Here is a 26484-nt window from a genome sequence, read left to right on the forward strand (position 1 = left end):
CAGACAGCATATCATCCTTTATCTTTCATCAGTAAGACTGTAAGATAGAGGATTCTGTCTGAAACGTCTGACTGTTTCAAAATTTTATACATTTGCTTGAGTAACTGTTTTTAGCGTATCTTATTACCTGGATGTCTAACCTTCATCAACGTACAAAATGTCTACTTTATTTGACGTGATGACGAAGCTTAAGTAGTAAGTTGATTTAGGTCTGACCCCGGTTCTGATAACCATGCAACTAAACGCTAGTCATATATCACAACACAGACTGACTCAAGGTAAGTCTCTGATATCAATTCATGTAGTATAATTAAGTTTTTACTTTATTTGACGTGACGCCGTCGACGTCACTAAAGTAGCTGGTTTACGACTGCCCCCGGGTCTGATAGATAGGCAACGAAACGCTCAGTCAAACACCATCAGTTTAAAAATATTTTATATCCAATGTATCCATCCCCACAAATGTATTTTCTCTACAAAATGAGTACTCACACCGATACCTGTCCTTAGTGCTAAATGCTAATCTTAACTGCAAGCAGATATTCTGGTGTCAAGACAATCTATTTTTCGACATAGTGTCGGTGGTTATTCGCTACTATCTTGCCACTGGACGATCTGTTTACTATTTAACTAGAAAACACTAAAACAGAACTGTCATTGGTGCTTGATGTAACGTATACACCACCACATAGCTTCAAATTGCGTCAGAGTCCATATTGTAATAGAAGCGTTGTCACCGATCACAACTGAGATTTTAACTACACGTAATTGTGCGCGGTTACAGATAAAATGTTATTCTACCTTATCAATATAACTGAGGCATGGCTTTCATATATTCACATTATCACATCACAATCACGTAAGGTTATTGAATCGTTGTCACCCCATGGGATTCTCACAACTAAGGTGAAAGAGCATTGAATATTACGCGGCAATGGCAAGAAGTTGGAGTACACTGATGTGCATGGCCTCATTGATTCCTGTTCAGTGTCCAGTACTTTTACTATGTCCTGCTTGTCCTATTTCCAAACTACTAGTACTCAACCAACCAACCAACCAACCAACCACGTACGTGATAAGTTCAGCTGATAAAACTTTACGGACGTCCTTCAGTCACACTCGAGTTCTTCAATGAGTTGCCGGATCTTCTAGACCAGTTGCCTTAAGACGAACCAGATGGCGAAAAATGCGCTGTTTTCCCCCGTTGGATGGAAAGATATAGTTTTGTTATTACTCTCCAAGCAGAGAGTCGGCTCCGATTGGTTTTTGGCGTGTTTTTAGGCGTTTTTGTCGGGCTTTCTATTTTGTCCCGTTTTCTTTATGTCGCCAAGCCAAAAGTTATATGGCCGGCCGGACCTCAATCGTACTGGAGCTCGTCGATGAGCTGCCTGATCTTCCTGACCAGCTGCCGCAGCGCCTTGCGGTAGATCTCGTAGCGGAAGGCGAACACCACGGAGTCGAAGAACGTGGAGGTCCAGAACACCTCCAGCCAGATCGACGTGCCGTTGCCCATGGTGAGCGAGCCGGAGGAGCTGCTAGGAGGTCCATTATCAAACCTGACCATTGTTTTCCAAACCCTTACCACCTATATCAAATATCATAAAGATTCACCAACAGCTTCTCCAGTTATGCTGTCTACAAATAAACACACACAGCAAGCCATGAACGGCACACAAAACATAACCTTCCTGCCGAAGGCAATGATACGTGGCTTCAGTCGTACTGGAACTCGTCGATGAGCTGGCGGATCTTCCTGACCAGCTGCCGCAGCGCCTTGCGGTAGATCTCGTAGCGGAAGGCGAACACCACGGAGTCGGAGAGCGTGAAGGTCTGGTTCACCATCCAGAACACCAGAACCTTCCCGAGGGTTCTCTCCAGAGACACCGGAATCGACGTGGCGAGGACCGGTACCCGGGTGCGGCCTTGGCGGATAGACTTGTGTGGCCCTCGGTGGTGCATGGACTTGCCCCGTCCCCCGGGGTCGACAGATGATGATGATGATGATGATGATGATGATGATGATGATGATGATGATGATGATGATGATGATGATGATGATGATGATGATGATGATGATGATGATGATGATGATGATGATGATGATGATGATGATGATGATGATGATGATGATGATGATGATGATGATGACGAAACCAGATGACGACACATGTGCTATGTTTCCCGTTGGATGGAAAGATAGATGGTGATAAATGATCGGCCGGACCTCAGTCGTACTGGAGCTCGTCGATGACCTGCCGGATCCTCCTGACCAGCTGCCGCAGCGCCTTGCGGTAGATCTCGTAGCGGAAGGCGAAGACCACGGAGTCGGAGAAGGTGGAGGTCTGGTTCAACATCCAGAACACCTCCAGCCAGACGGACGTGCCGTTGTTCAGGACGAGGGTGCCCGAGGTTAGCATGCCGCCGATCGCGAGGATCGGGAGCCAGGTCAGGCTGTTGACCCCCACTGTGATGAGATGAGTGTAGACGATTTTCATCTGGACCTTCCAGGCGTTGTCCTGCTCCACCCAGGCCAGTGCCGGCACCTGTAAAATATTGACAATATGGGCAATATTGTTCCGGTTTCTACTAGATTTTGAATACCATTTCACTTGTTATATAGGACCTCTCAATTTGTAATGTTTTATTCGATTGTGGATTTTTAGATATATATGTATTTCTGTTACCCGATGATACTCAGTTATTTTAATAAGTATCATCTTTGGAATGTCCATGCAGCCTGAGGGCTGCTGTTGTCGCGACTTTGTATTTGTCCTTGGTTTCTTGATGTATTTTAATGAACAATGTAAGAAATTGTACTCAATTCAGGGATAATGCAGTTGTGCTCTCCCTGCTTATGTACATTAGGTGAAGAATTGAGTAATAGATAAATAAATAAATAATAAACATGTTTTAACAATATGTTTTGAATCAATAAACCGTTACAACTAAACCTATCAACCTTCCATCTATTCCACTGCAATGCTATATCATCGTAGACCATTCCCCTACTGAGTCAAATGATTTTATACTTTTTTATGCATTGTATTGTATCGTATTAACTATGTATGTATTATGGTAGTGTAAGGATCTTACTGTATGCTCGTCTGTATTTGTGGGTCAGCCGCTACCAGCGAAAGCTGCCTAGGCTGACCCAGTGTAATGACTTGTCTTTCATTGTCAATAAATACAAATACAAATATACAAGGCCCGATGCAAATCCCACCTGTTGTCCTGATTTTGAATTTACCTCCTATCAACCTTCCATCTATTCCACCGCAATGCTATATTATTGTAGACCATTCCGGATTTCCCTCAACGACTTTATTATGTTAATGTATATTATTATGTTAATGTATATATTGCATGGTTGTTACTGAGTCCAATGATTTTATACTTTTTTTATGCATTGTATTGTATCGTATTAACTATGTATGTATTATGATAGTGTAAGGATCTTACTGTATGTTCGTCTGTATTTGTGGGTCAGCCGTTACCAGCAAAAGCTGCCTAGGCTGACCCAGTGTAATGACTTGTCCTTCATTTTCAATAAATACAAAATACAAATGATACAAAATACAACTATACCTGGTTGGCGATCTGGACGCGATGCTTGCGGGCCTCAAAGAGAACCCGCACGATGCAGAACGTGCAGACGCCGAACTGCAAGATGTCCACCACCAGGTTGACGGATCGCTCCGGTCCGCCGACGTTACACGGGATGGTCAGGCCGGTGGGTCTCGCGAGATTCGCCGAGGCGGCGCCGGCGACGCTGTGACGCAGCACGAAGATGGCTGGAGGAAGGAAGCTGATGACGACACTCATCACCATGGCGACGGCGATGCGGCGCGCGGTAACGGTGGCCTGGTAGGTGAGCGGGTAGACGATGTAGCGGTAGCGACAGTACCAAAGGCCGGTCATGAAGCTCATGGACAGGTTAAAAGCACCGGGAGACAGGAAGGCCTGTATCTTGCACCATCCCTCCGTCATCGGCTCGCCCGACACCAGAGAAGAGATGGAGGCCGGGGCGTGGACCAGGGCGAGCAGGATGTCTGCCACCGCCATCCCGGCCAGGAAGTAGTTTCCGCGTTCCTGCATTTACAAACAAAACGTACAGGTCAGTGTCGTATTCCAGCTGTGATTGTAATACAATGCTAAACTTGGAGGAAAGTTAAGCATTGTGCTATGATTACTACGAACATAGACGACTTCCATGATCCAGTTGTGATTGTTTGCATTACAAGGATCTATTTTCAGCTCCACAGCCGTATCACACCTCTACAGTCTTCCTCAATGACTGACTCATATCTTAAAGATGCGTTCGGAACCCCAGGAGTGGGTCAAAGGTGCCAGGAAGTCTGTATCTCCCCCCGTCCCGATAATTATGTAGCATATTGTATGTCTGATAAACAGTTGAGCTTACGTAATTACTGTGCTCGTTTTTAGTTGAATTGTTTTTTTTTCTACTTCGGTTTTTGACGACGGACGACGTGGCACTGCACTCAAGTTTTTATAACTTATATTAACAGTGCCACGTACAGATAACAACATACCCATTTTTCAATACACCTGGGCGAAGTGAGGAAAGTCGTGTGCCTTTCCAAAGGGCACAACATCGGTGGCGTAAGGGGGATTCGAACTCGGGACCTCTTGGTTCTTGGCCGAACACCCTGCCGTTACGCCACACGACCCCACTAGCCACAATTGTAATTTGCCAAAGTGGTGCAAAATACGTCAATAAAGATCTGACACCCCTGTACTGAGACCTGTCACGGGCTGGCTGTTTGCGACCTTTGATGACATCCTGGAAGCGTTGAATATGTTGAAATTCAATCTGGCCAGTTTGCCCCCTTGTCAGGCACGTATCTATGCTGCCTTGACCAAAAGGTCAGACTACCAACATTATGGCACGTAGACAACGTGCCTTGCCCTTTAAGTTAGGATGATTTGAAAAAAAAAATTACGGAAATCATCCGTGTTTGGGGCCCAGTGTGTCCAGGAAGGCCTGACAATCGATGAAATGAAGGGAGTTTTGCCTTGTTTTACTGGATCCTACTGTCCTACATCGTTTCCTTTAGAATAGTCTCAACAGTTAACACCATCGGCTGCGCCCCTGGGGTGTCGCCAAAAAGTAGTACTTACATAAACAACAAATACAGCGGCATACAAAAACGCAGAACGTAGGCAGAGATGATACAAAAAGTGGGGCATTCCAGTCATTTACGCTGTTATATAAACCGTTTCAATTCCTGGCGTATTTGCCGTACTTTGAATTCAACAATGTGTATCTATTCTAAGTTATGCATGAAGCACATATTTGTGCGTCGATCTAAGCTGATCACAAAAATATCTATGGAAATATCTGATAGAAATATAACATCGGGTAGGTTCCCGCCAGGTTATATAATAACTAGGAACTTCTTAGACGTCTAGACTTGGAGCCTGGTATCTATTAGTACATGTTTTATTTTATTTGGTTTGCAAAAAGGCTATACGCGGTGGCCAATGGCCAGGCCGCATTGCTAATATTACCCTGGGAGTCAGACTGTTATTGGTCCGTTTAGCCGGTCACTTCTGCAGCCCAAAGCTCCAAGCCCGCAAATATAAATTAGCGCAATGGGTGAGTTAATTCTAGCCCGAGAGTTGACCGGGCTAGTGCTGGTTTCCCAGGGTATGCTGATATGGGGGTGCCACAATCACAGAAAGTAATATACAATCTTAAGACACATGTGTATGAACTAACTGAAAGTAGACGTATTAGAATCGATATAGTTGTAGGATCTAGTAGTCCACTATGTTCTGCTGCTGCAGTAATAGTCTGAACACCCTGCAGCTGCAATCAGTCTAGAATCGATTAATGATAATACAACAAGAGGTCAATTATAATCAAAAGGAAGCATAATCGATTTCATTTAGAATTGACACAGTAATAACATGGTCTGGTATTCATTCCTTTTCAGCTGCAGCCCACCCCAACCGCCATTTTCCCTCCGGGTTGGTTAATAAGTCCCTCATATGATGTTTAAAACAAAGGCAAACAAGACTGGCAACGAAAAATGACATGGCGACGATGGTCTCTGTTAGTGTTTTCGTCAAGTTTTGCCGAGAGCCACAAGTCCCCCGGCTTAATGCGGAGTACATGTATCACGTTGCGTTTTCGGTTTTCCGTGTTGGGTCGACGTCGTGGCATTCAGATATATGCAAATGTCTCCAAAGCAAGAACTCAACAACGTACAGCCTACGCTTTTCGCCAGCAAACATAACGCCTCGTATAAACCTCATGATACTGTAGACGTCAAATCGCATCCGGGAACTTCAGAATACCCGCTGGCCTTTATCCAATCGCCTGAAGCGCCTCTAAGCGACTTTTCCTGAAGATTCAACTATCCAGATGTCAGCTAAACACTACCTTCACATTCCTGTCCACTAACAGTCCTGCGGTCCATTGGGACCATCTGGAATTAATGAGTAAACATTCCTGAGCAGCGGACTAATATTCTTGTGGACTAAAATTATTGTGGATGCATTACATACAATTCCTAGGATTCTTGCAGACTGCACACAACATGGTACCATTAGGCTCGCTCCTGAGGTATCGCCAAAAAGGGGGCCCAAGTTGGTCAACACTTTGCCAGCGGAGCCAACCGGCTGTTATGTCCAATCAGCAACCGTGGATAACCCCTCTGGCAAAGTGTACCTGGTTGTCCTATTTTTACATAACCTGGTCACCAGTATCTATGCGTCGGCTTATGCTATGGTCCCATTTCCAAAGCGGGGCCCGACCGGGCTGTTTGTGAAAACAAAAAATAAAAACTCATACCTAGAAAATACACAATATATGGTAAGGAGTAGTTTTTCTACGTTTTGTGTCTTTTGATGTCTTTTATATAATATTTTTCGTTCCAACAAGCTGTTTGGCCGGGCCCCGGATTGGAAATGGGACCGAAGCATTAGGGGTGTTCTACCGGGCCCGATGTGCTAAGCACACACCTCTCCAATGTTATTGTAACCTGGTCACCAGTCTCTACAGGTCGGCTTAGGGGTGTTTTACCGGGCCCGATCTGCTAAGCATTGGGCTGTTTCTGTCAGCCTGTCTTTTTAGCTGGCATATCGTATTATCGCCGACCGTAGGGAGCGAACTGATTTCACCAAGCCCGTAAAACTACCACCGTGCGCGCTAATCTGTCTGGGCGGGCGGGCATCACTCCCAGCACCGTAGAGATACCGGGGAGCTCCCGATGGTATGATTACCAGGCTAATTTTCGCACTTCTTTCAAGCAACGAAGAGTCCGTATCACCATCACATGTGTCAAGAAGTACGTTCACATGAAATAGAACAGGTGCACTTTAATTGTCTGGGGCTTGAATCTTCCCTTTCCATATTTATGAAATATTCCTGAGCTGACCCAAAATAACCGAAACCAGAAGGCTAGCCAGCAGACGCAAAATATTCTTCCAAATGAAATGTTTGATTTGTGGAAAACAATCGATTGATCCCTCTCAAACTTTCTATTTGGAATTATATGGATCCAACAAGATTTCACGACTTTGCTGATTTGTAGTTTAATTCTTTCAATATATTGGTACATCACTCAGTGACCCAATCCCCCCCCCCCAACTATATATGCGAATAGGGAAACACGCTGCGCTTTCTACACAATTGTACGAAATGGCCGCGGATCTCGGCGGATACGCACAGGGATTTTTCTGTATTTTTGGCGGATACTGGCGGATACTGACGGATACAGGCGGATTCGACGTAACTAATATTTCCGGAGGAATCCCTGTACGTATCCTCCGGGATCCGAGGCCATTTCGTGCAGTGTGACCTTCTCTAATTTCATGTTTTCATACCTATTACTTGTGACAAAACTCGTACAAAAGCTCCATGGTATACACCCTTAATGAATGATTATACATTCATGTATAATGATTTTACATTCATGTATAATCACAAAATACATAGAAATTGCTAAATGCCTTATGTGATAGAAAATTGAAGGTTCAATATGAAGGAAGTAGTCTTTATTCATTGTGTTGAGTACTTTCATAACATGAAATTTTACGTAACAAAATTTTGTTAACATGAAGAAAATACGTAGGGAATTTGGGGCCATTTCACGTTACTCTTGTGTTAGCCTGTCTTGTCACAAACAATGCAAGATTGATGTACAAGATCGATCTCAAAATCTTGACAACTCTCACGATATCATTCATCAATACAGAATGTTCCTTTTTGTTTCAGAAAAACAAGCGCCCTAGACTTTGCACAATACACATCAACAACAGCAGCAACAAGTATGGTCAGTACCCCGGAAATTAGACTGGTTTCTTTTTTTTTATGGCACAAGGACGTACAGAAATAGGTCGCTTTTACATATGCCCTCCACTTAATGCTGTATACCATTACAGGCTTTTCCTCTCCGTTAGACAGCTTAAAGTAGTTTTAACTTGTCACGTTCAAAGTCGACAAGAGAATGGAATAGCCCCTTGAGAAAGGAAAGACATAGGAAAAGAAAGCCAAAACAAGATCTTCATTACGATCGAATCATTAACTTAAAATTTTCGACGTCCTCAAGATAAAAGCAACGACAACAACTACAAACCAAGTACATAGTACACGAACTAGACACCTAATCGTCCACATTCAGAGTGTATTAAGTAGGTGCGAGTATCTTGTTGTTTCATGCAATCCTTTCCACATTTTGCTTGTCGTAATTGCCGTCTCTTGTTCAGCATTAATATTACTGCCACATCTCTTCATCGTCTTTACTTCTGTTTTATGTAAAGATAGAATTGCTGATTTTAGATTGCAATTGGCATGTCAGGTCTGCGTTTTTAAAGCGAGCAAGTAGTCAAGCTAGGTTGATCTGCTTTCTTATGTTGTTTTCTTTTTACGTTGTTTCGTATCTCGAATGTTGTGACTAGACAGCCTCGAAAAGTGGTTCCCCATCCTTCAAAAAAGAATATGAATAGAATTATGAATAAATGAATAATTCCACTTCCATCCCGGACTGCTAAAGCCAAATTCTGTGTTGTTATTGTACTTGTGTTTATCATTGCTAGCTTCTATTTCTATTTTCTGGTTGCGTTTGATGCTAATACCAGCAGCTCGCTAGAGTTTGTCACCACTACGTAGTCTTGTACGTACCTTGTCATGTTCATAAATATCAATCAATTATAACAAAAAATAGAAACTATTCCATGGCGGCCAGTAGGCAACCGTTACCGTGAGTCGTACAAACTACCTCACCAAGGACATACTCTCTAGCCAGAAATGCCGGGCTTAGAACCCTATTGAATCCTATGTCCGCTAGCGTAAGGGGTGTCCCTGTGGTGTAGTGGTCGGCGCCTTCTGCCTCTTACCACATCTGGTTCAAATTACTTGGACCAGAAGGACTGGGATTCAAGCCCCAGGTAGGACACCTCTGGACAAGAGGCGCATTGAGTCATACCAAAGACTTAATAAAAATGGTACATACTTCTGAAACAGTATGGAAGTTAAACACACTTCACTGCCAGTGGACTAGCCTCCTGCTGCGGTGATTACACCAGTGTGGCCCAGGGCTATGAAACGGAGATGGGCACCGCCCTATACATCAATAATGGTGTGGGAGGATTTTAACTTTAACTAACCGCTAGCCTAGCCGCTCGGCTATTCGATGACACACCATCGACTGTCATGCTGATTGATAAATGAAATAATGAAAGTCTAATTCCCTCACCTCCATGTCCATAGTAGTGCCCATGGCGGCCAGGAGACAGCCGTTCCCGAAGAGAGACCAGAAGAGGATGCCGAGCCAGATGAGGATGAGGAGCGGCTGTAGAAACGGGGCGGCGCCATAGATGCCGCAGCGGGTCGGCTCCGTGAGCGTGCACCCCGCGGCGGACAGGAGACCACCTGCCGTCGGTACAGGGGTGGCCTCCGTCCCGAAGAACCATCCGGCGGCGTCCGTGGACTCCGTCCCGAAGAACCAACCGGCGGCGTCCGTGGACTCCGTCCCGAAGAACCACCCGGCGGCGTCCGTGGGCTCCGTCCCGAAGACCTCGGTCATATTCATGGTGCCGTCTTTATTTGGCGGCGACGTTCAGGTCAGGGACACGATTCCGTCGCGCCACGTGAGACAACTACACACATCGCGCGTGGTGTGCGTGACTCTTGCTTCTTCCTTGGTTTAAGTATCTGCAATCCGAATTCTACAGGCCAAGCTACACCGGTACGGTGTTTCACGTCACTTCGCGTAATAAGCTGCAATTTAACTCAATAGTCACTACGGTACAGTGGCGTCGAATGCATGGATTCTATTCCTGGCATTCCTGGCTAGACGTTGTGTCCTTTGAAAAGGCACTTTGCACGTCTTTCCTCACTCCACCCAGGTGTAAAAATGAGTACCTGACTTCGGTTGGGGAGGTAAAAGGCGGTGGAAAGAGAGGGTTGGGCCCTGCCTTCGAATCTCGTGCCCTAAACGCAGTGGATAACAGCTCACTGCCCCTATGTCCTCAAAAGAGGCTACCTGTCTCTTTTTAATTTACCACCACGTTACAAGACCCGGACATGGAACAGCATCTAAGACAAACCTCACCCTATCTTGTACACAAAGCGACATTTTCTATGTACTGATGTCATGTCCGACTCCTATATCCACCTAGATAAGGAACGAATAAATATACAAAATATAACTATAGTGAAAGAGGAGGGAGGAAACCCGGGAGGATTTTCTAAGCCCTCCTCCTATAGAATAACTAATGATAATAAAGAAATACAATTATAAGGAAAATTATGGATATAATCAATTTCTAATACACTTCAATAGAAGCAAACAGTGGAACACAATGATACATAAATACATGAATAAGTTAACAACAAATCAAACAGGTCTGTCCATGGTGCTGATATCCAGCGAAACGCACAAACTCTTTTTCACCTTTCCAAATTTACATTTACCGGAAATTAGAATCTGCAAACTACGAGGTCTAATGACCAATCGATCTTCTGTCACAACATAACATCAGGAATTTCATCGATACCATTTATCAAGGACATTATATAGGATCCTATATATTATATAGGATCCTATATAATTTCCATGGTTTTAGAGAGGTGAATAAGACCTGTGCGGGACGTTACGCGGTGGTCGAATAAGACAAGTCGATCGATGTCCGTTCGAAACGGAACTTAAAAAGTTACTCCTAACCATATATTGTGTATTTTTTTGACTGCATATTGTACTTTTCGTTTCCGTAAACAGCCCGGCCGGGCCCCGGATTGGAAATGTGACCGAAGCATTACACATGCCTACACCAAGGTTGGCGGTAGGTCGGGAGCAGTCTGACTACTTTTAGTTTAAGAGTCAAATTTGACTGTCAAACACACCCTGATCACTACCGACCTACTCCCAACTACCAGCCAACCCATTCCAGACCTCCCGTCCACAGCAGAATGTTTCGAAAAAGTCCAAACATTCGGCTGGCGCAGCCAACCACCAGCCGACCAGAGCCCAAACCACTCCCAACCATGGTTGGGGTTAGGTCGGGAGGCTATGTTCGGCTATGTATAATAACACCGAAGGGTAATTATACCAGCTGGCCAGTTCAGATCATGAACCGTTTAGATGTAAACAGAAAGTCACTGCATGACCCTACCGTCATCGTTTGCACTCCCTAAGTGAAGAATGTGTTTCTTCGTAGCATTAGTGAAAGAGTTGCTAAATGGCCTTCCCCTTTAACTGACTTTTAACCTTTTAAGGCTTCGCCCCCAAGACTCATTCTGTGTCCGGTGGCGGGTTATACGTCTGTCCAGTACAGTTTCGAGAGGTTAAGCGGGTGTCAACTGCCATTTGAAGTGGCTTTTAACTTTGTAAGGTTTCGTCTCCAAGACTCATTCTGTGTCCAGTGGCGGATCACACGTCAGTCCGGTACAGTTTCGAAAGGTTAAGCGGGTGTCAACTGCCATTTGAAGTGGCTTTTAACTTTTTACGGTTTCGTCCTCAAGACTCATTCGGTTTCCGGTGGCTGGTTATACATCAGTCCGATACAGTTCCGAAAGGCTAAGTGGGTGTCAAATGCCATTTACGATCTGCGTTTCAAGACAATTTTACTTCTGGAGACTTAAACATTGGATCCAGCGGATTAACCGCCTCCGCCACTGAGATGATATTTCAAACCGCATTTGTCGATTTTAATGTGTACATGTGTTATGCACGTAGGTGTGGTAACGTCTACTTACATAATTCCACCAGGGTACATGTATGATTCCGCCACCCTGAAAAGATACGTCTAAACAGATCTCCAACCCAATGTCCCCCAGTATAATGCATTCCTGTGTATCTAAACTGTGCATACCTGGGGGTGCTGCACTGGAGATCTCTCAAACTCACTGTTTTTCAAAGTTGTGGATTTATGTAACCCGGCGGATTAATGTTAATGGCTGCTAATAGCGATAAAATGAGAAGCAATAGATGCGCTCAGAGCATTTCAAACTCAATATTCTCTTTGATGTCCTTAACCGGGACAGGAAACGCTGATTTTATTTATTTATTGATTAACCAACAGCAAAGGACGATTGAATAAGCACTGTATGGATTTTCACAACTAAATTATCTTTCTATCACTTTCATGTAGGTCAACTCAATATGTGTTGGGTGGATTGCATACATTTGTAAGTTCCCTTATATAATCTATCAAATAGAACGCCGACTTTTTAAAATTTTAAAAATTGAACCTTCTGATATGGCATTTCCTGTGTTTTTGAGAGGATTTCAAAGAAAGAAATCAGAGACAAAAGTGAGCAGTTTTTCTTGGATTCCAGCCCCGCTGGTGATACAAATAAGTCCACCTTGAAAAAAAACTTGGACGTTAAAAAGTGGACCTTCGGGCGTGTAAAATTTAAAAAATCGAACCTTCGAAAGGCCATTGCCTGTGTTTTTGAAAGGGTTTCAGAGGAAAAATCAGAGACAAAGTGAGCAGTTTCTTTCTAGGATTCTAGCCTCTGTGACATTGCTGGTGATACAAATAAGTCCGCCTTGTTAAAAAAAACCTTGAACATTAAAAAGTGGACCTTCAAGCCTGTGAAAGTGAACGTTCAAGCCTGGGGGGGGGGGATCTTCCGAACCCCCCCGAACCCCCCTGGCAACGGGCATGTCATATTTGCTCCCCTAGCTACTAGTGCATAAACTCTAACAATGGTAAACCCGAGCGCAATTCAGACAACCAGTGGCAGCGGTTGCATTGTACATTGGATTGGATTGGATTGAAGAAACCATTGCCAGTCACACATATATAACTAGCTATGGTATATCAGACACTGAGTTCTAGATTAAGACAAACTACACTAGTATCTTCACTCATTCTAAAGTGCATGGTTGGCATTTTAACGGGTTGTGTGCATCTTTATGCTACTTGTCCCTTTTCCCTTCTAATCGTCAAATTCGCATGTTGAATTATTGGGGTTGGAAATGTGACCGTAGCGAAGTACGGAAAACACCATGCATAAAAATGAGAGAAAAAAGAAGACAGAACGAAGAAGACGGAAAGAAGAATCCCAACACAGGAAACCACGACACCTGCGACTGTATACTTCTCCAAACACAGGCGCTAGGCAAGAGCTCGATTTCCGGTCCACGGTACAGGCTTTCTGCACATCCTTTATACATATAGACTGGGCAATGCTTATCTCACAGTTGGAAAAAGGGGCCCTGTTCACGGACTGTTTTTTTTTTGCACATTGGTGCGTTACCCCTACGTGGCCCCGTGCGACACCTGCGGTAGCCGGGCTATTGTTGGCCCGGTCGGGACCCCGAATCATTTTAACTCGGACGCGGGACTCGGTAACAAATAGACGCGGTGAGCTATATAATCGTGCGAACACCGTATGCCCCCACCCCCTTACCCGGCCGTCCAACACACACACACACTCGGGCATTGAACCACTCGGAACATTGGCCTATGCGTACGGCCATATGATCTTGACGTTAGCCTGGAAACCGTACCATCGGGGGCTCCCCAATATCTCTACGGCGCTGGGAGTGATGCCCGCCCGCCCAGACAGCTAGTCCGCCCGGGGGTGGGTTAACGGCCTTGGATTAATTAGCTGGCGGCGAAACTATGGCAGCTAAACTAGACAGGCTGCGAAATTCTATATGGCAGCTAAGTAGGCAGGCTGACAGAAACGGTCAAATAAAGTAGCTACTTTCAAAGTGTTTCCAACTTATGTTAATGAATTCAAACATGTTCATTTTCAATTGTTTGAACAATTTTTGTGACTTAGATATTCTTTTATTCTGAATAGTTCAAACTTATTACAAATTCCATTTTAAAACCTTCTCGGTGACGTAGAATGGACTCTATCGCACCTGCAAAAACACAATCTGAAATGTGACGCATTCTGATGATATTAAAGAGGTTTTGCTGGTGCCGCTACATCTGGGTTCTGGGGCCAAAGTACCTGCCACTGCGCCACCTCGACGCCACATTTGGGTCGGGAAAAAGCCAGTGCAAACTTGGTCCATCCCATTTGGCCCCGCATCTGAACCACGAATCGCCAGTAGTGTCACGTCCGTCTTATACCCATTTTATATGTTTTTACTCTCTACTGGCAGATCGAAAAGGCAACGTTTCGCCATTGTTATGTGCAAACGATTCACTGAGTCGGATCAGTTAGGTCAAGTTTGCAGGAGGTAAACCTTTTGGAAAGGCCAGGGTGTCAAAACAAATCCCTGGATCTCCGATTAGAGAGCAAGTTGAACGATAAAGGCCACGGTAATAAATTCTTTGAACTTTGGACTAGCAGAACCTCTTATTCAACAGGAAGCGTGACATTTCAGACTGTGTTTTTGAAGTTGCCATAGAGTCCATTCTACGTCACCGAGAAGGTTTTAAAATGATATTTGTAATACGTTTCGGACTATTCGGAAAAAGAGAATATCTAAGTCACAAAAATTGTTCAAACAATTGAAAATGAACATGTCATGTTTGAATTCATTTACTAAGTTGGAAACATTTTGAAAGTAGCTGCACAAAGATATCTTCATTAAGAACAATGTCTAACATTTGTTTGACGTTCTACATTTTGAAAATATTTGCATTATTTTGCAAATGGTAGATTTGGGTTATTGCCCCCATAACAGTAGGTGCTAAGAAGCTTTTTTGTCTGCTTCGAAAATTGAAAAAAAAGGGAATAAACAGCCCACACGGTAATGTGGAATTGATACTAATATTTAGTAATAATAATTATAGAAAAGGGTTTGCTAAGATTCTTTGAACACAACCTAAGTAGACAAGTTGGCATTTGCAAAGTCTGGACATGACCTACCTTCATGAAATGTAATCATCGTCATTGCAAATCCTTGCCCTTTAGATCATCCCAAACCACTTTGTCATAGATACATGTACATGTACATCCTTTAGTATAACGTTACAAAATAGCTCACTCGGTATTTGCATAGCCTCCGTTGCAGACACCCCCGGATATTTTCTTTCAATCTACAGAAGTTTTATTACATTTTTCTTCTCGTTATTAAATCAATGATATTGAATATTGCTGGCCTAGAAGATAAGAAGAAGACAAAATGTTTAAAAAAACTGTAACAAAAATTAAGTCCCAATTAGCATAATTTGCACTTCATTATGTAATATCTCCGTCTAAGCTACCTGCAGACTAAATATCAAAGAAATCCGTCGTTCCTTTGTTCAGTTACAGTATTCTCCTAAGAAGACTTTCACAATGACGCCCCTGAAGTTTCGGAGCAAGCTGCTAGGGGGCCCAAACCTACACCACTTCCTTATTACACCACTATCTGCCACCAAAAAATCAAGACCATAGCACGTCCAGGTCGAAAGATACAAAAACGGAAGTTCTGCTGCAGTACCAAGGTCACATGCCAGGGGGCCCAAAATCGACCTTGAATTTCGGCTTCACAACACCCGCCCACACACCAAATATCATCATAGTCCATCCAGGTTCTTGAGTTATGCTGACTACAGTAGTCCGGAAACACACACACACACACACACACACAACTATATCTCCATTTTTCATGGGCGCGGAGATAAAAAGAAAGCAGACAGAATTGCGACGGCGGCTAGTATTTGCCAAAGCTTTGGCCCGTCCCGGATCGTGCTTCTCGGGACCGGGAAGCGCAATGTCTCTTTTTGAAGAGGATTTTGCGATGTATCATGTATCATGTATCTACGGGAAATGTGGACTGTTAAAAGTTGAGCTAGAAAACTTTGAACGTCCTGTAGCACGCTCGTCCCCAGGATGACGTGCGCAGGGAGCCCTGGGGACGTGACTGACCCGGAAGTGTAATGACGCAATCGATCGGTCCGAGGAAAAATGGTGGACGCCGCAACCAAGAAAACTCTAAGTAACATTCCTCTTCTGAAGACGAAAGCCGGGCCTCGAGACCGCGATCTCTGGGTCCAGAGGCTTAAGGAAGAGTATCAAGCACTCATTCAGGTACAGTGTGATTACAAGACGTTCTATAATATATATCCGAAGTAGCATCATGCTTTGCCCCCCTCCCCCTTCACATTTTTACGTTTCAAGAGGTATGGTACCATATGTTGACGGTGATAATAACTCGTATGCATGTGTCAGTCATATGTACATTTTACATGAATTAGTACATGTATTTATGTAAAGGCTCGAACGTTAAACATAGCGATATGAAACTTCGAATTCGTATTCAACTTTAATTCTAAATTGTTTCTGATATTGCAGGTAGCTTAAACATCCTTGTTTCAGTTCCTTCATTCTAATATGATGTTCTGTTGAGTATTTCTGGAACCTAAGATGCAATAACAGATAAATCCATGTACATAGCATAATCTGGGACATTGCAACATCAACAGAGTTATTTATCATAATTCACAGATTTGTACTTTCTCATATAAAGACTGAATATACATTGATTTAACAGAATTTGTATGCTATTGCTACTGTCAATCTTGAAATATTTGCGGTCTTTTTCAAGATTGATTACACAGAGTTTATTCCAAAGCTGTTCTTTTATTCATTCGTTCTTTTGTTGCTTGTTCCAAAGTATGTAGAAAACAACAAGAAGGAAGACAACGACTGGTTCCGACTGGAGTCCAACAAAGAGGGAACCAGGTGAGAAGATAAATTTGAATTGAAAATCAAAAAAGCAATAGAGAGAAAAAAACACCCAGACTTTGGATGATGTGTTCCTAGGCATGATTTCACCTCTGCTATTCTCTAAGCAGCCACTCCGAGCGAGAGGGCTAGGAGTGGCAATGACTTATAAAAATCGCAGCCACTCCTAACCCTCTGCTTGGAGAATAGACCTCAATAATGGCCAGAGCTACTTCCTGCCACTAGGTGGGGCAATCTCCTTTGCAATTGTGTATCAAGAACTCTTCAGCCATCTATTTATCAACCTCATGCAACTATAAACTTGCATTATACTGTCATGTTTGGGACATTTTATATTTGAGCTCAAACTAATGCACTTCTCTTTTTTAACCAAGGAGGTTTAAAATAAAATAAAAATTATTCTAAAGTAAAGACTAAACCTCCTTGTCTTAACCTACAGGTTGTGAATAAAGAGCTTTGTTATTCATTCTATCTACAGTGTACAATAGTTTTTACAATGTATAATAGTTTGTTGTACCATTTCTGCAGGTGGTTTGGGAAGTGTTGGCACTACCAGGACCTGATGAAGTATGAGTTTGAGATCGAGTTTGACGTAAGTGACATAATGTGCAGTTATGTTGTAATTAGCAACAAGAAACACCCCAATTCCGTCTAGAATATTTCAATGCCAACTTGTCATCACAAATCAGAAAAAAAGGAGGGAAAAGTTTCAGAGTTATCCTGTTTGATAGCACTTTGTAATTGCAACAGCCCTCATTCTTCTAAGTTCTATATAGTAATATATACTTATTTAATATATATAATGTAATATATAGAACTGTACATCCTAGAAAGGTGTCTACAGCACTTGGGTCAGATATCTGATAAATCTAAGACCAAGAGATTCGCTTGACAATTCCGGTGAGTGAAGTTTTTTGAGTTGGCTTGGAAAACAGTTTATTTCTCATTTTCTTAGAAAGCATACTAGTATATAGAGCAGCGTTACAAAGGCAACTCGCCGTGTTGTGATCCCTGGATTTGGGACAGTTGTCAGTGTCTGACAGATCTTCAGTATTTTGTTCATCCAAATGTATCGTTAATGCAGTCTGAAAGTCTGAGTGAGCTTACATTGTCGTAGAATGATGAATGGTACATACAGGTTAGAAGCACGCTAAATGGTGATCGGTCAAAAACATACACGTACATGTCAAACTGCACTTTCATCGGAGGTAAAGGATGATGAGAGAAGATGCAATGAATCAGTTCAATTAGCAACATTGATGAATTCTTGGAGGGATCTTGTTTTAGATTTTGTGTCAGCAAAATGAAAATGCATCAATGTGTTCACCTTTTAGCTTCGGCTTCCAAGAACCATAAACATAAAACCACTGTGAACATTTCTGGAAGGTTTAAAACCCTTACCTTTATGCCAACCTGACACCACTGTAAAACTGAAAGTAGGTCGGGAGAATTTTTGATGTAGTGCTTCAAAGTGTGGCAGAGGAGAGCCCAGCTTATGTGTGTGTTCCGTTGTCTCAACCCCATGACCTACAGAGTCTTACATCAAGTCAGTGTCACCAGGAAAATAGCTTGCCCGAGCTCTAAAAGAATATTTTTTGCAGCAATGAACACCGTGCAATTTCTAGAGATTGGCCAATGTGCAAACCTGCAATTTCTGCCTCTTGCTGTAAAACTGAAAGTAACGGGAAGAATTCATGATGTAGTGCTTCAAAGTGTGGCAGAGGAGAGCCCAGCTTACGTGTGTGTGTTCCGTTGGTCCAATTCTAGATCCCCATAACGTTCCCGACGACGGCGCCGGAAATCGCTATTCCTGAACTGGAGGGGAAAACAGCTAAGATGTACAGGTGAGAGGATCAAATGTTTTTATCGTAGCCACATCATCGGTAAGCTGCCATTTGATGTAACATCAGAGTCATCTAGTAACATAATTCCACCAGGGTAAATAATTCCGCCACCCTCGAAAGATACGTCCAAAGTACACTGGTGGATGTTGGGTTGGAGAGCTGTTTGGAGTTCAAACAGATCTCCCACCCAACATCCACCAGAATAATGCACTCCTGTATATGAATTGTTGAGAAATAGACCTAGCTTGTAAATTATGCTATATCTGTACATTGGCATATACATTGTCACCGATGGAATTGTTGAGCAATAAAATCATTCATTCATTCAGTCATTATATCTAAATTGTGCATACTGGGGTGGGGTGGGGTCGGAGGTGGCAGCTGCACTAGAGATCTCTTAATCACACTGTTTTTCAAAGTGGCGGATTTATTTAACCCGGTGGATAAATGTCAATGGAGGTTAACACACCAGTTCTTAAGTATTCTTAGCTGGCTTATCAGCTTCATTAAGCTGCCATTTGATGTAAAATCTACTAACACAATTCCATCAGGGTACATAATTCCACCACTATTAAGGGATACGTCCAAACAAATCTCCAACCCAACGTCCCCCAGTATAATACACTCCTGTATATCTAAACTATGCATATACCTGGGAGGGGGGGTGCTGCGCTATAGATCTCTTAATCACACTGTTTTTCAAAGTGGCGGATTTATTTAACCCAGCGGATAAATGTTAATGGAGGTTAACACAGCTGCAGTTCTTAACTTAAGCGTTCTTAGCAGGCTTATCAGTTTGAGGACTGACTCACTGGCAAATGCTAGAAGTTTGGTACAGTCAGAACTTACATTGCAGTCACCAGGGACAAGTGCTTTTTAAGGTTTGAAAAGAATTTTGTTGTGTATTCCAGGGGAGGAAAGATCTGCCTGACGGACCATTTCAAGCCGCTGTGGGGAAGGAACGTCCCAAAATTTGGTATAGCGCATGCCATGGCGTTAGGGGTAAGTTTAACATTCAACGTGTGTGGGCTTTTTTTAACTGTACTTTATTTTCTGGTGTCCAGGGGATGCTATATTATAGAAAAACGTATCCTTAGTTTCTATTCTTGATGCAAGTTGTGAGTGAGTCTTCAGAATTCAAGTCCCAATCATTTAGGTCACGTGACATTACGGACATGAGACTTCAGCTTAGTGCCAGGAAATTTATGAATGAAAGAATGAAGACCTTTATTATACTTAACTGAAGTAGTTTGGCACCCAATTCCCTATTGGTTACAGAGTTAGGCACCAGGGAGAAAGTTGAGTACAGGTCACAGAATAAGAATAGTTTACAGACTTCAAATATACATAATCATATACATTGTCAAGTTACTGCAAGTATTATAATCTTCACACCACCTCAATTCATCTCTATGATTATGATATCTCAAAGTTTTTTGTTGTTTTTTTCCGTACCCAGCTCGGACCGTGGCTAGCAGTGGAGATTCCTGATCTGATTTCCAAAGGACTTGTGCAACATAAAGACGATCAACAACAGAACTAGACATCAACAATAACTTAACTTCAAAACATGCAGTAATAGATAAATTTGTGATATTATTACTTGTGTTTCTTAAGTTTTCTTATGATATTGATAGCCCTCTTCTTAAACATGTAATCAAGATCTTCATCTGTTATTTTTTCAGTCTTATTAGTCTGATAATAAAGAATTTCTAATGTACTATCATGTCTTCTACAAGGTACAATGTGAACAATTTGCGGGACTTTTTCTCAAACAAACCTTCCTAAAATGTAACATGTTACATCAATATTGGGATTATGTTGACAATTGACAATAAAAACAATATATTACTCTGACTTTTCTGTTGCTGTGCCTGTTTTTCCAATGTCAGTTTAATATGGCAATGAATTATCATAATCTTGAAAAAAAGTTTTATGATATTGTTGGATGTAAGGTTACAACATCTCAAATATTTGTTTCTTTGTTTTCCTTCCAATCCTCTTTTTTCATCTTAATTTATGTAACGTTATGAGAGGCAATAAAATGAATTGGTGTGGCCAAATAAATTGAATAGTTTTGTGATAATATAAACATCACAACATTGTGAACAATATGACTTTATGGAAACACAGTTATTGGGCGTAGTAAAAAAAATTCGCTTTCCCCTCTCAAGATTTGGAACATTCCTGCCTTGGAAAGATCGAATGGCTTGCAGACAAATTGTGTGCTATGTTCAGACATGTCGCACATTCACAAAACTAGCTTTCAGTGGACCCAAATGTAAGTTGATTGGTAATTCAAAGATTGTACATCAATTTTAAAGTGGATTTTTCAGATATTCAGTGTCACACACACAATTTCTTGAGCCTCCGGGTGACATCAGTTGTCACAACGAATGGTGAAGATCCGAATAAGCTGCTAGTGACAACCTGGTAGTTTCGCACCAAAACCAAAGCCTGAACTTTTCGCGAGGCCAAGAAGCAAGGAAAAATAGACTTAAGTTGCTGAAATGGAGGGACGACAGCGTTCAGAAGATGACAAGGGCCCTCCGGTGAAGATGCTTCTCAAGTCAAAGGACCCTTTTGAGCTGAAACTGACTGGTAAAGATGATAAAGACTGCAAATTGTCTAGCACATGTGTTGCAATTTTATCGAATCTTTTCACTGTTCCTTGTTCTTTATTCGTTGTTTTGTATATACAGTAACTGTTTCTAAAGATTGTTGAAATGTAAGAATGTCACGCTTCGTTTTGGGGGAGGGATCTTTTCGTTGTTGCTGCTGTTGTAGGGACGATGTTGTGATCCCATGAGTCAGAGCTTTGCAACAGAACTGAGTCAGCTTACAGATGTGATTTTTGTGGCAGAGACTGCCATTCTCGTATAGGGCTGTTTAGCCATAGTCGATGCTGTAGGGCTGTTGTGAATTAGGATTTTACCATGGTCAATACTGACCGACGGAGGCCATATAGTATGAGTCAGAGGAGAGATGATCATGGGGAAAGCCCCGGCTGTGACATGCACGCATGGTTTCCGTTGATTCAAAACAGATGTCCACGTCTCTCTTTGTCTCTCTCTCTCTCTCTTTGTAGACGCCTGTCTCTTTTTGTGACTCTGTGTCTCTCCTTCTCTCTCTCTTTGTGTCTTTCTCTCCTTCTATTTCTAAGGTATATCTGTATGTCAGTGTCCGTTTGACCAAGGAGGTTATATATAACCTCCTTGATTTGGCCAGGCCCCCTTGTTGCAGATATCTATCAAACTGCACCAAAACTGCAGTCTTCTTTCATGAAAACTATTAGACTTTATTACCTACATTGATGGATGGATGGATGAATGAACCCTTTATTTAAACCAAGGAACTCTTTGGTCCACGGGAACACAAGGAATAAGCAATAGATAATTCAGGAACCATAATTGGTCGCTTCAATGCTACATAGCATGTTATTTGTTCCCCCAAATTTAGTATTGCTACTTCTCATAAATCTACCATTCATCATTGCCAGGGTCCCCCCATGTAGACCCTCGTAAATGCGTCCTTATCAAATAATTTTTTTGCCTCCAGACAGCAGATATCCGGTGGGAGACTGGGGTCTTGATGAAGCTGGAGTCTTCTTCGCGCCTCTGACCTGGGACAGGAGCGACGCTCACATCTGTAGCATCTTCAGGGACTTCAAGGTCAGGGGACGCATCTTAAGACAGTGAAAGTGCAAGTTCATGATCACTTTTCTTCATGATGCTCTAGAAGTAGCCTCTACTATATATAATATAGGCTCCAGACGTGGCTGGCTAATTCCTCTATTTGGCTGATTTCTACTCTTTCCAGCCACGTCTGGAGCCTGGTAGAGGCTACTCTGAAAGGGCAAATAGCTGCCCTGCAAGTGACGCATCTCAAGATAGTGAAAGTTCACCTACTTTAAGATACCCTGGGAGGTCAACAAGATTTTATTTCTAACACTGAATATCATCCACTGTTGTCTTCAATAAACTGAATGTACAATGTATATACAACACTTGTACTGTGTATTCTGTATCGCCCGAGGTACCGGCCCGACCCGTGGGAGGGTGATCCAACCCTCAGGAGGGCATGGACCAAGGGTGATGCGGAATACACCGTGTTCCTGTTTTTAATTTACATGTATATCCACTAAAAAAAAACACATTTCAATGCAAAATGTGCCAGAAATTGAGGGTGTTTTGTGTATTGTACTAGCAACATCAATTCCAATGGTCGTATCCGGTTTTCGAATTTACAGTTGACAGTTTGTGTTTGTTCCTGACTCGTAGGAGGTGACCGGCGGCCGGAATAACCCAAATGCGAAGGCCAGGCTGGAGTTCCCCAGTTCCGTGTCCATAGAAAAACGTGGCCATTTGCAAGGCTTGGCAAAGCAGTGTAGACTGGGACCACAAAGCAGTGGGATCGGGAATGAGGTCTGGTAACTCCTTACTACTACAGTACTACTAATGATAATAATAACAATGGTTTATGTGTCAGAAATTACCCGTGCAATGGCAGCCAGTGCTGAATTGCTGCAGGGTTTACAATCATATAATACACAACAGAAACATATTTGGTCCACACTTGCACTTTGTGGAACTGTCGCAAGGGTCTGGGTGGCTGCCATTCGGTGCCAGCAGGTGACCTCAATACGACCTTCCCCAACCGAAGTCAGGTTCCCATTCAAACCTGGGTGGAGTGAGGAAAGTCGTGTAAAGTGTCTTTCCCAAGGGCACAACATCGGGGCATAGCAGTGGTTCTGGGCGAAACACCCTACTGATTACGCCACACGATGCCACTTTAGTATTACTACTAGTATATTACTCTAATAGTCAGGGCTACAAGGCACAGATGACAGTTTCTTGTTCCTATTTAAGAAGAAAAAACTGCAGTGGTTTGGGCATGTGTCTAGGGCGAAAGGCACACTTTCACACACAGTTCTTCAGGGAAAAGTGGAAGACGCACGTTTGTGGGGACGTCCCTGTCGGTCATGGATCACAGATTTAAAGGAGTTGAGTTTAGAAATTACCATTTTTTAAGCTTAGAAATTAAAATTTTTTGTAACTTTTGTTGTAACTTTTAGTTGACATGAAGCCCAGGGCACAATGGAAAACGCCTTTCAGGCAATATGTATTCCCATGGTAAAATAAATAAACAAGTAAACAATTTCCATTTTACAGCGTTTCCTGACAGTTTACACGTCAGAGAACCAAGCTAAGAAAGCTAAGAACGCTCAGACTAATGCCAAGAGACTCAACCGTCAGCAGAAGGTTGAAGCTCTGAACATGTGGAGGTGCTGGAAGGCTGTCGGTGGGGAGGGCAGGAAGGTAGGGAAACTCTATATAACATCTTCCGAAAATAATGTCATCAGGTTGGTAGAACATAGGATATTGGAGTTTTATTTGTTCACAACCAGCGGCAAGAAGCAGTACTCCAGTCAGAAGGTGTGACAGACACCAAAACGTCAGCAGGTGAGGATTTACTGGTTGTGAATAAGGAAAACTCCATTATCCTCTACATAACATCTCTGATTGCTCGAAATACCACTTGCACGTGCAAGTTTGCTGTGCACATAATTTCAAGAGGACTTGCACTGGTGCCAGTTATTTTTTACCACCAGTAGAAATCTTTAATCAGAAAAGGAGATATATGTTTGATAGTTCACTACCTTCGGTTGTGCATTAGCCAAGTAATTTCTTTTTGGTGCAATCAATTTTTTTCTTCATCTGCACCGGTGCAAGTTGACCCAAAAATGATGTGTTTGTATTTTGATATGTAGTTCAGTCAGAAGGAGGTTGAAGAGATGATGTGTACCAGCCAGCTGGACCCAGAACTGAGAGATGTGTACCAAAAGTGGAAGGGTTAGGGCTATAGGGTTAAGGTTAGCAGTACAATGTATTTGAAGAGATGTGTTCTATATTTTTTTCACAGTTCATTCAGAAGGAGGTTGAAGGATGTGTACAGTTGATGGGTATAGGGTTAGCAGTATGTGATGAGATGTTGTGTGTTAACACAGTTCAGTCAAAAGGAGGTTGAAGAGATGATGTGTACCGGCCAGATGGACCCAGAGCTGAGAGATGTGTACCTAAAGTGGATACAGGCAGGGAAACCGCCCCTAAACCTCCCCACAGCCAGGCCAGGGAGGATACCGACAACTCAGGAACTCTTCGGTTGGTCTTATGTCTTTCTTGTTGTAAGATAAGACAACTGGCAGAATATTGTAAGATTCCTCTTATCATTATCATCGTGCTGTTCGTGATTCTTAACTCCTTCTTGTGGTGCAATGCTCCTCTTTCCTCCTACTGCAAATTAATCCCACACTTTGACAGAGCCTGACCTTATAGAGTCTGACACAACTGTACTATATATATTATCATTGCTACATCACATGTTCTTAGTCACACTCCATCGTATGCAAATGTAGTCCTAAGCATTCAACACATGTTTTAAAAATATACTTTTTATTTCTCTTTACTAACTAGATAACATAGAGTGGTTGAAACCTGAGTCAGGGCAGGTGGGACAGGTGTTCTACAATAAAGTACACCTGTCGGAATCAGGTGTGGAAGACAGGTAAGCTTGTATTTTAGTATGTACTGTATATTGAGGATATGTTTGCATTATCATTATCATACTACTAATAGCATTATCAGTAGTATTGTAACTGTAGAATAGATGTTTATAGTATGTTTGAAGATTTCATCTGTGAAGTAATCCAAAAGTTTCTGGAAGTTGTTTTTTCATTCAACTTTTTCACAGGCAAGCAATGTCTTTCCCAGAAATGACAAAACCGCAACTGTTACAATATATGTATAAAACCGCATTCTATGTTCCCAGTTATTGGATCCCAGAAGCCCAAGGCTCCACCCAGGTGTTGTCCCATCTCGAGGTGATGCCGACAGGAGGCCTGACTCACGCCCTGGTCTGCACCAGTGTAACCGACTACTCCTACATACTCAACTACTTCCCACCGTCTGTGGAAGTACTCTCTGTTGTCTGCCCTTCTGTAAGTGCAAAACCTGTAAACAGAAAACCTGGCTCTTATATTGTGTTTGTATGCTATATGATATTAAGGTCAGAATTTGATTTCTTGGTTTGTGGATTCTAATGTACCATTCAGGATATGAGTCCAAAATGCTCTGTAACTTCTGTAAGTAAAAGACCTATCTTATCCTGGATCACTTGTCTTGAGAGGTAACTGTCACTTCTTGTAGTCATCTGTGTTCCACTGGTTATTCACTTGATTTTCCCTAATTTATCTTAAGCATGATACCAAGAAGGGATGACCTTGTGCTCAACTGGTAGCAGCCTCACGCATACACGTACAATAGATCTTCTGGTTGATTAGTTGGTAATTTGGAGGCCCTTGACCAGGGACCAGACGGTTCATTCCTGCGAAGGGCACCTCGGTTGGGGCTGTACCTGTCTTTCGGAAGGGTCATAGAATGGAGGTCCTGTGTTTGAGGATGCATTTTAAAGGAGAAGGACTAGCAACCCCTCCCTGTAGAAATATACCCTGCTACTGAAACTGCAAAGAAA

General features: G+C 42.7%; 3 protein-coding genes across 3 annotated transcripts in view; 2 read left to right on the forward strand and 1 right to left on the reverse strand.

Moving 5' to 3' along the window:
* Positions 1-2225: 2225 nt before the first annotated feature.
* On the reverse strand, positions 2226-10058 carry LOC136422500 (G-protein coupled receptor 83-like). Its single transcript, XM_066410271.1, has 3 exons — positions 9723-10058; positions 3586-4089; positions 2226-2543 (listed from the first exon to the last, which is right to left on the reverse strand). The coding sequence occupies exons 1-3, from the start codon at positions 10056-10058 to the stop codon at positions 2226-2228; spliced, it is 1158 nt and encodes a 385-aa protein (XP_066266368.1).
* Positions 10059-16288: 6230 nt separating this feature from the next.
* Positions 16289-20811, forward strand: LOC136422905 (ubiquitin-fold modifier-conjugating enzyme 1). The gene is made up of 6 exons (XM_066410825.1): positions 16289-16453; positions 17040-17107; positions 17639-17702; positions 18878-18954; positions 19866-19956; positions 20414-20811. The coding sequence occupies exons 1-6, from the start codon at positions 16331-16333 to the stop codon at positions 20495-20497; spliced, it is 507 nt and encodes a 168-aa protein (XP_066266922.1). The 5' UTR covers positions 16289-16330; the 3' UTR covers positions 20498-20811.
* A 2310-nt stretch (positions 20812-23121) lies between these two features.
* The window catches only part of LOC136422501 (uncharacterized), a 7473-nt gene continuing 4110 nt past the window's right edge, over positions 23122-26484 (forward strand). The window contains exons 1-7 of the mRNA XM_066410272.1: positions 23122-23139; positions 23235-23378; positions 24126-24272; positions 24725-24739; positions 24977-25115; positions 25428-25518; positions 25783-25951. Of these exons, the coding sequence (XP_066266369.1) occupies positions 23122-23139; positions 23235-23378; positions 24126-24272; positions 24725-24739; positions 24977-25115; positions 25428-25518; positions 25783-25951 (723 nt within the window). The remainder of the gene's footprint in view (positions 23140-23234; positions 23379-24125; positions 24273-24724; positions 24740-24976; positions 25116-25427; positions 25519-25782; positions 25952-26484) is intronic.

The sequence above is a fragment of the Branchiostoma lanceolatum genome, chromosome 17 (assembly GCF_035083965.1).
Source record: "Branchiostoma lanceolatum isolate klBraLanc5 chromosome 17, klBraLanc5.hap2, whole genome shotgun sequence".
Lineage (NCBI taxonomy): Eukaryota > Metazoa > Chordata > Leptocardii > Amphioxiformes > Branchiostomatidae > Branchiostoma > Branchiostoma lanceolatum.

What these genes read in the sequence shown, in the direction of transcription:
- LOC136422905 (XM_066410825.1), top strand. Translation starts at nt 16,331, where the DNA reads ATGGTGGACGCCGCAACCAAGAAAACTCTAAGTAACATTCCTCTTCTG. An exon ending in AAAACAGCTAAGATGTACAG is followed by an intron (nt 18,955 to 19,865) that starts GTGAGAGGATCA and finishes TGTGTATTCCAG; the next exon opens with GGGAGGAAAGATCTGCCTGA. An exon ending in CGCATGCCATGGCGTTAGGG is followed by an intron (nt 19,957 to 20,413) that starts GTAAGTTTAACA and finishes TTCCGTACCCAG; the next exon opens with CTCGGACCGTGGCTAGCAGT.
- LOC136422500 (XM_066410271.1), bottom strand. Translation starts at nt 10,058, where the DNA reads ATGAATATGACCGAGGTCTTCGGGACGGAGCCCACGGACGCCGCCGGG. An exon ending in GCACTACTATGGACATGGAG is followed by an intron (nt 4,090 to 9,722) that starts GTGAGGGAATTA and finishes TTGTAAATGCAG; the next exon opens with GAACGCGGAAACTACTTCCT. An exon ending in GCGTCCAGATCGCCAACCAG is followed by an intron (nt 2,544 to 3,585) that starts GTATAGTTGTAT and finishes AATATTTTACAG; the next exon opens with GTGCCGGCACTGGCCTGGGT.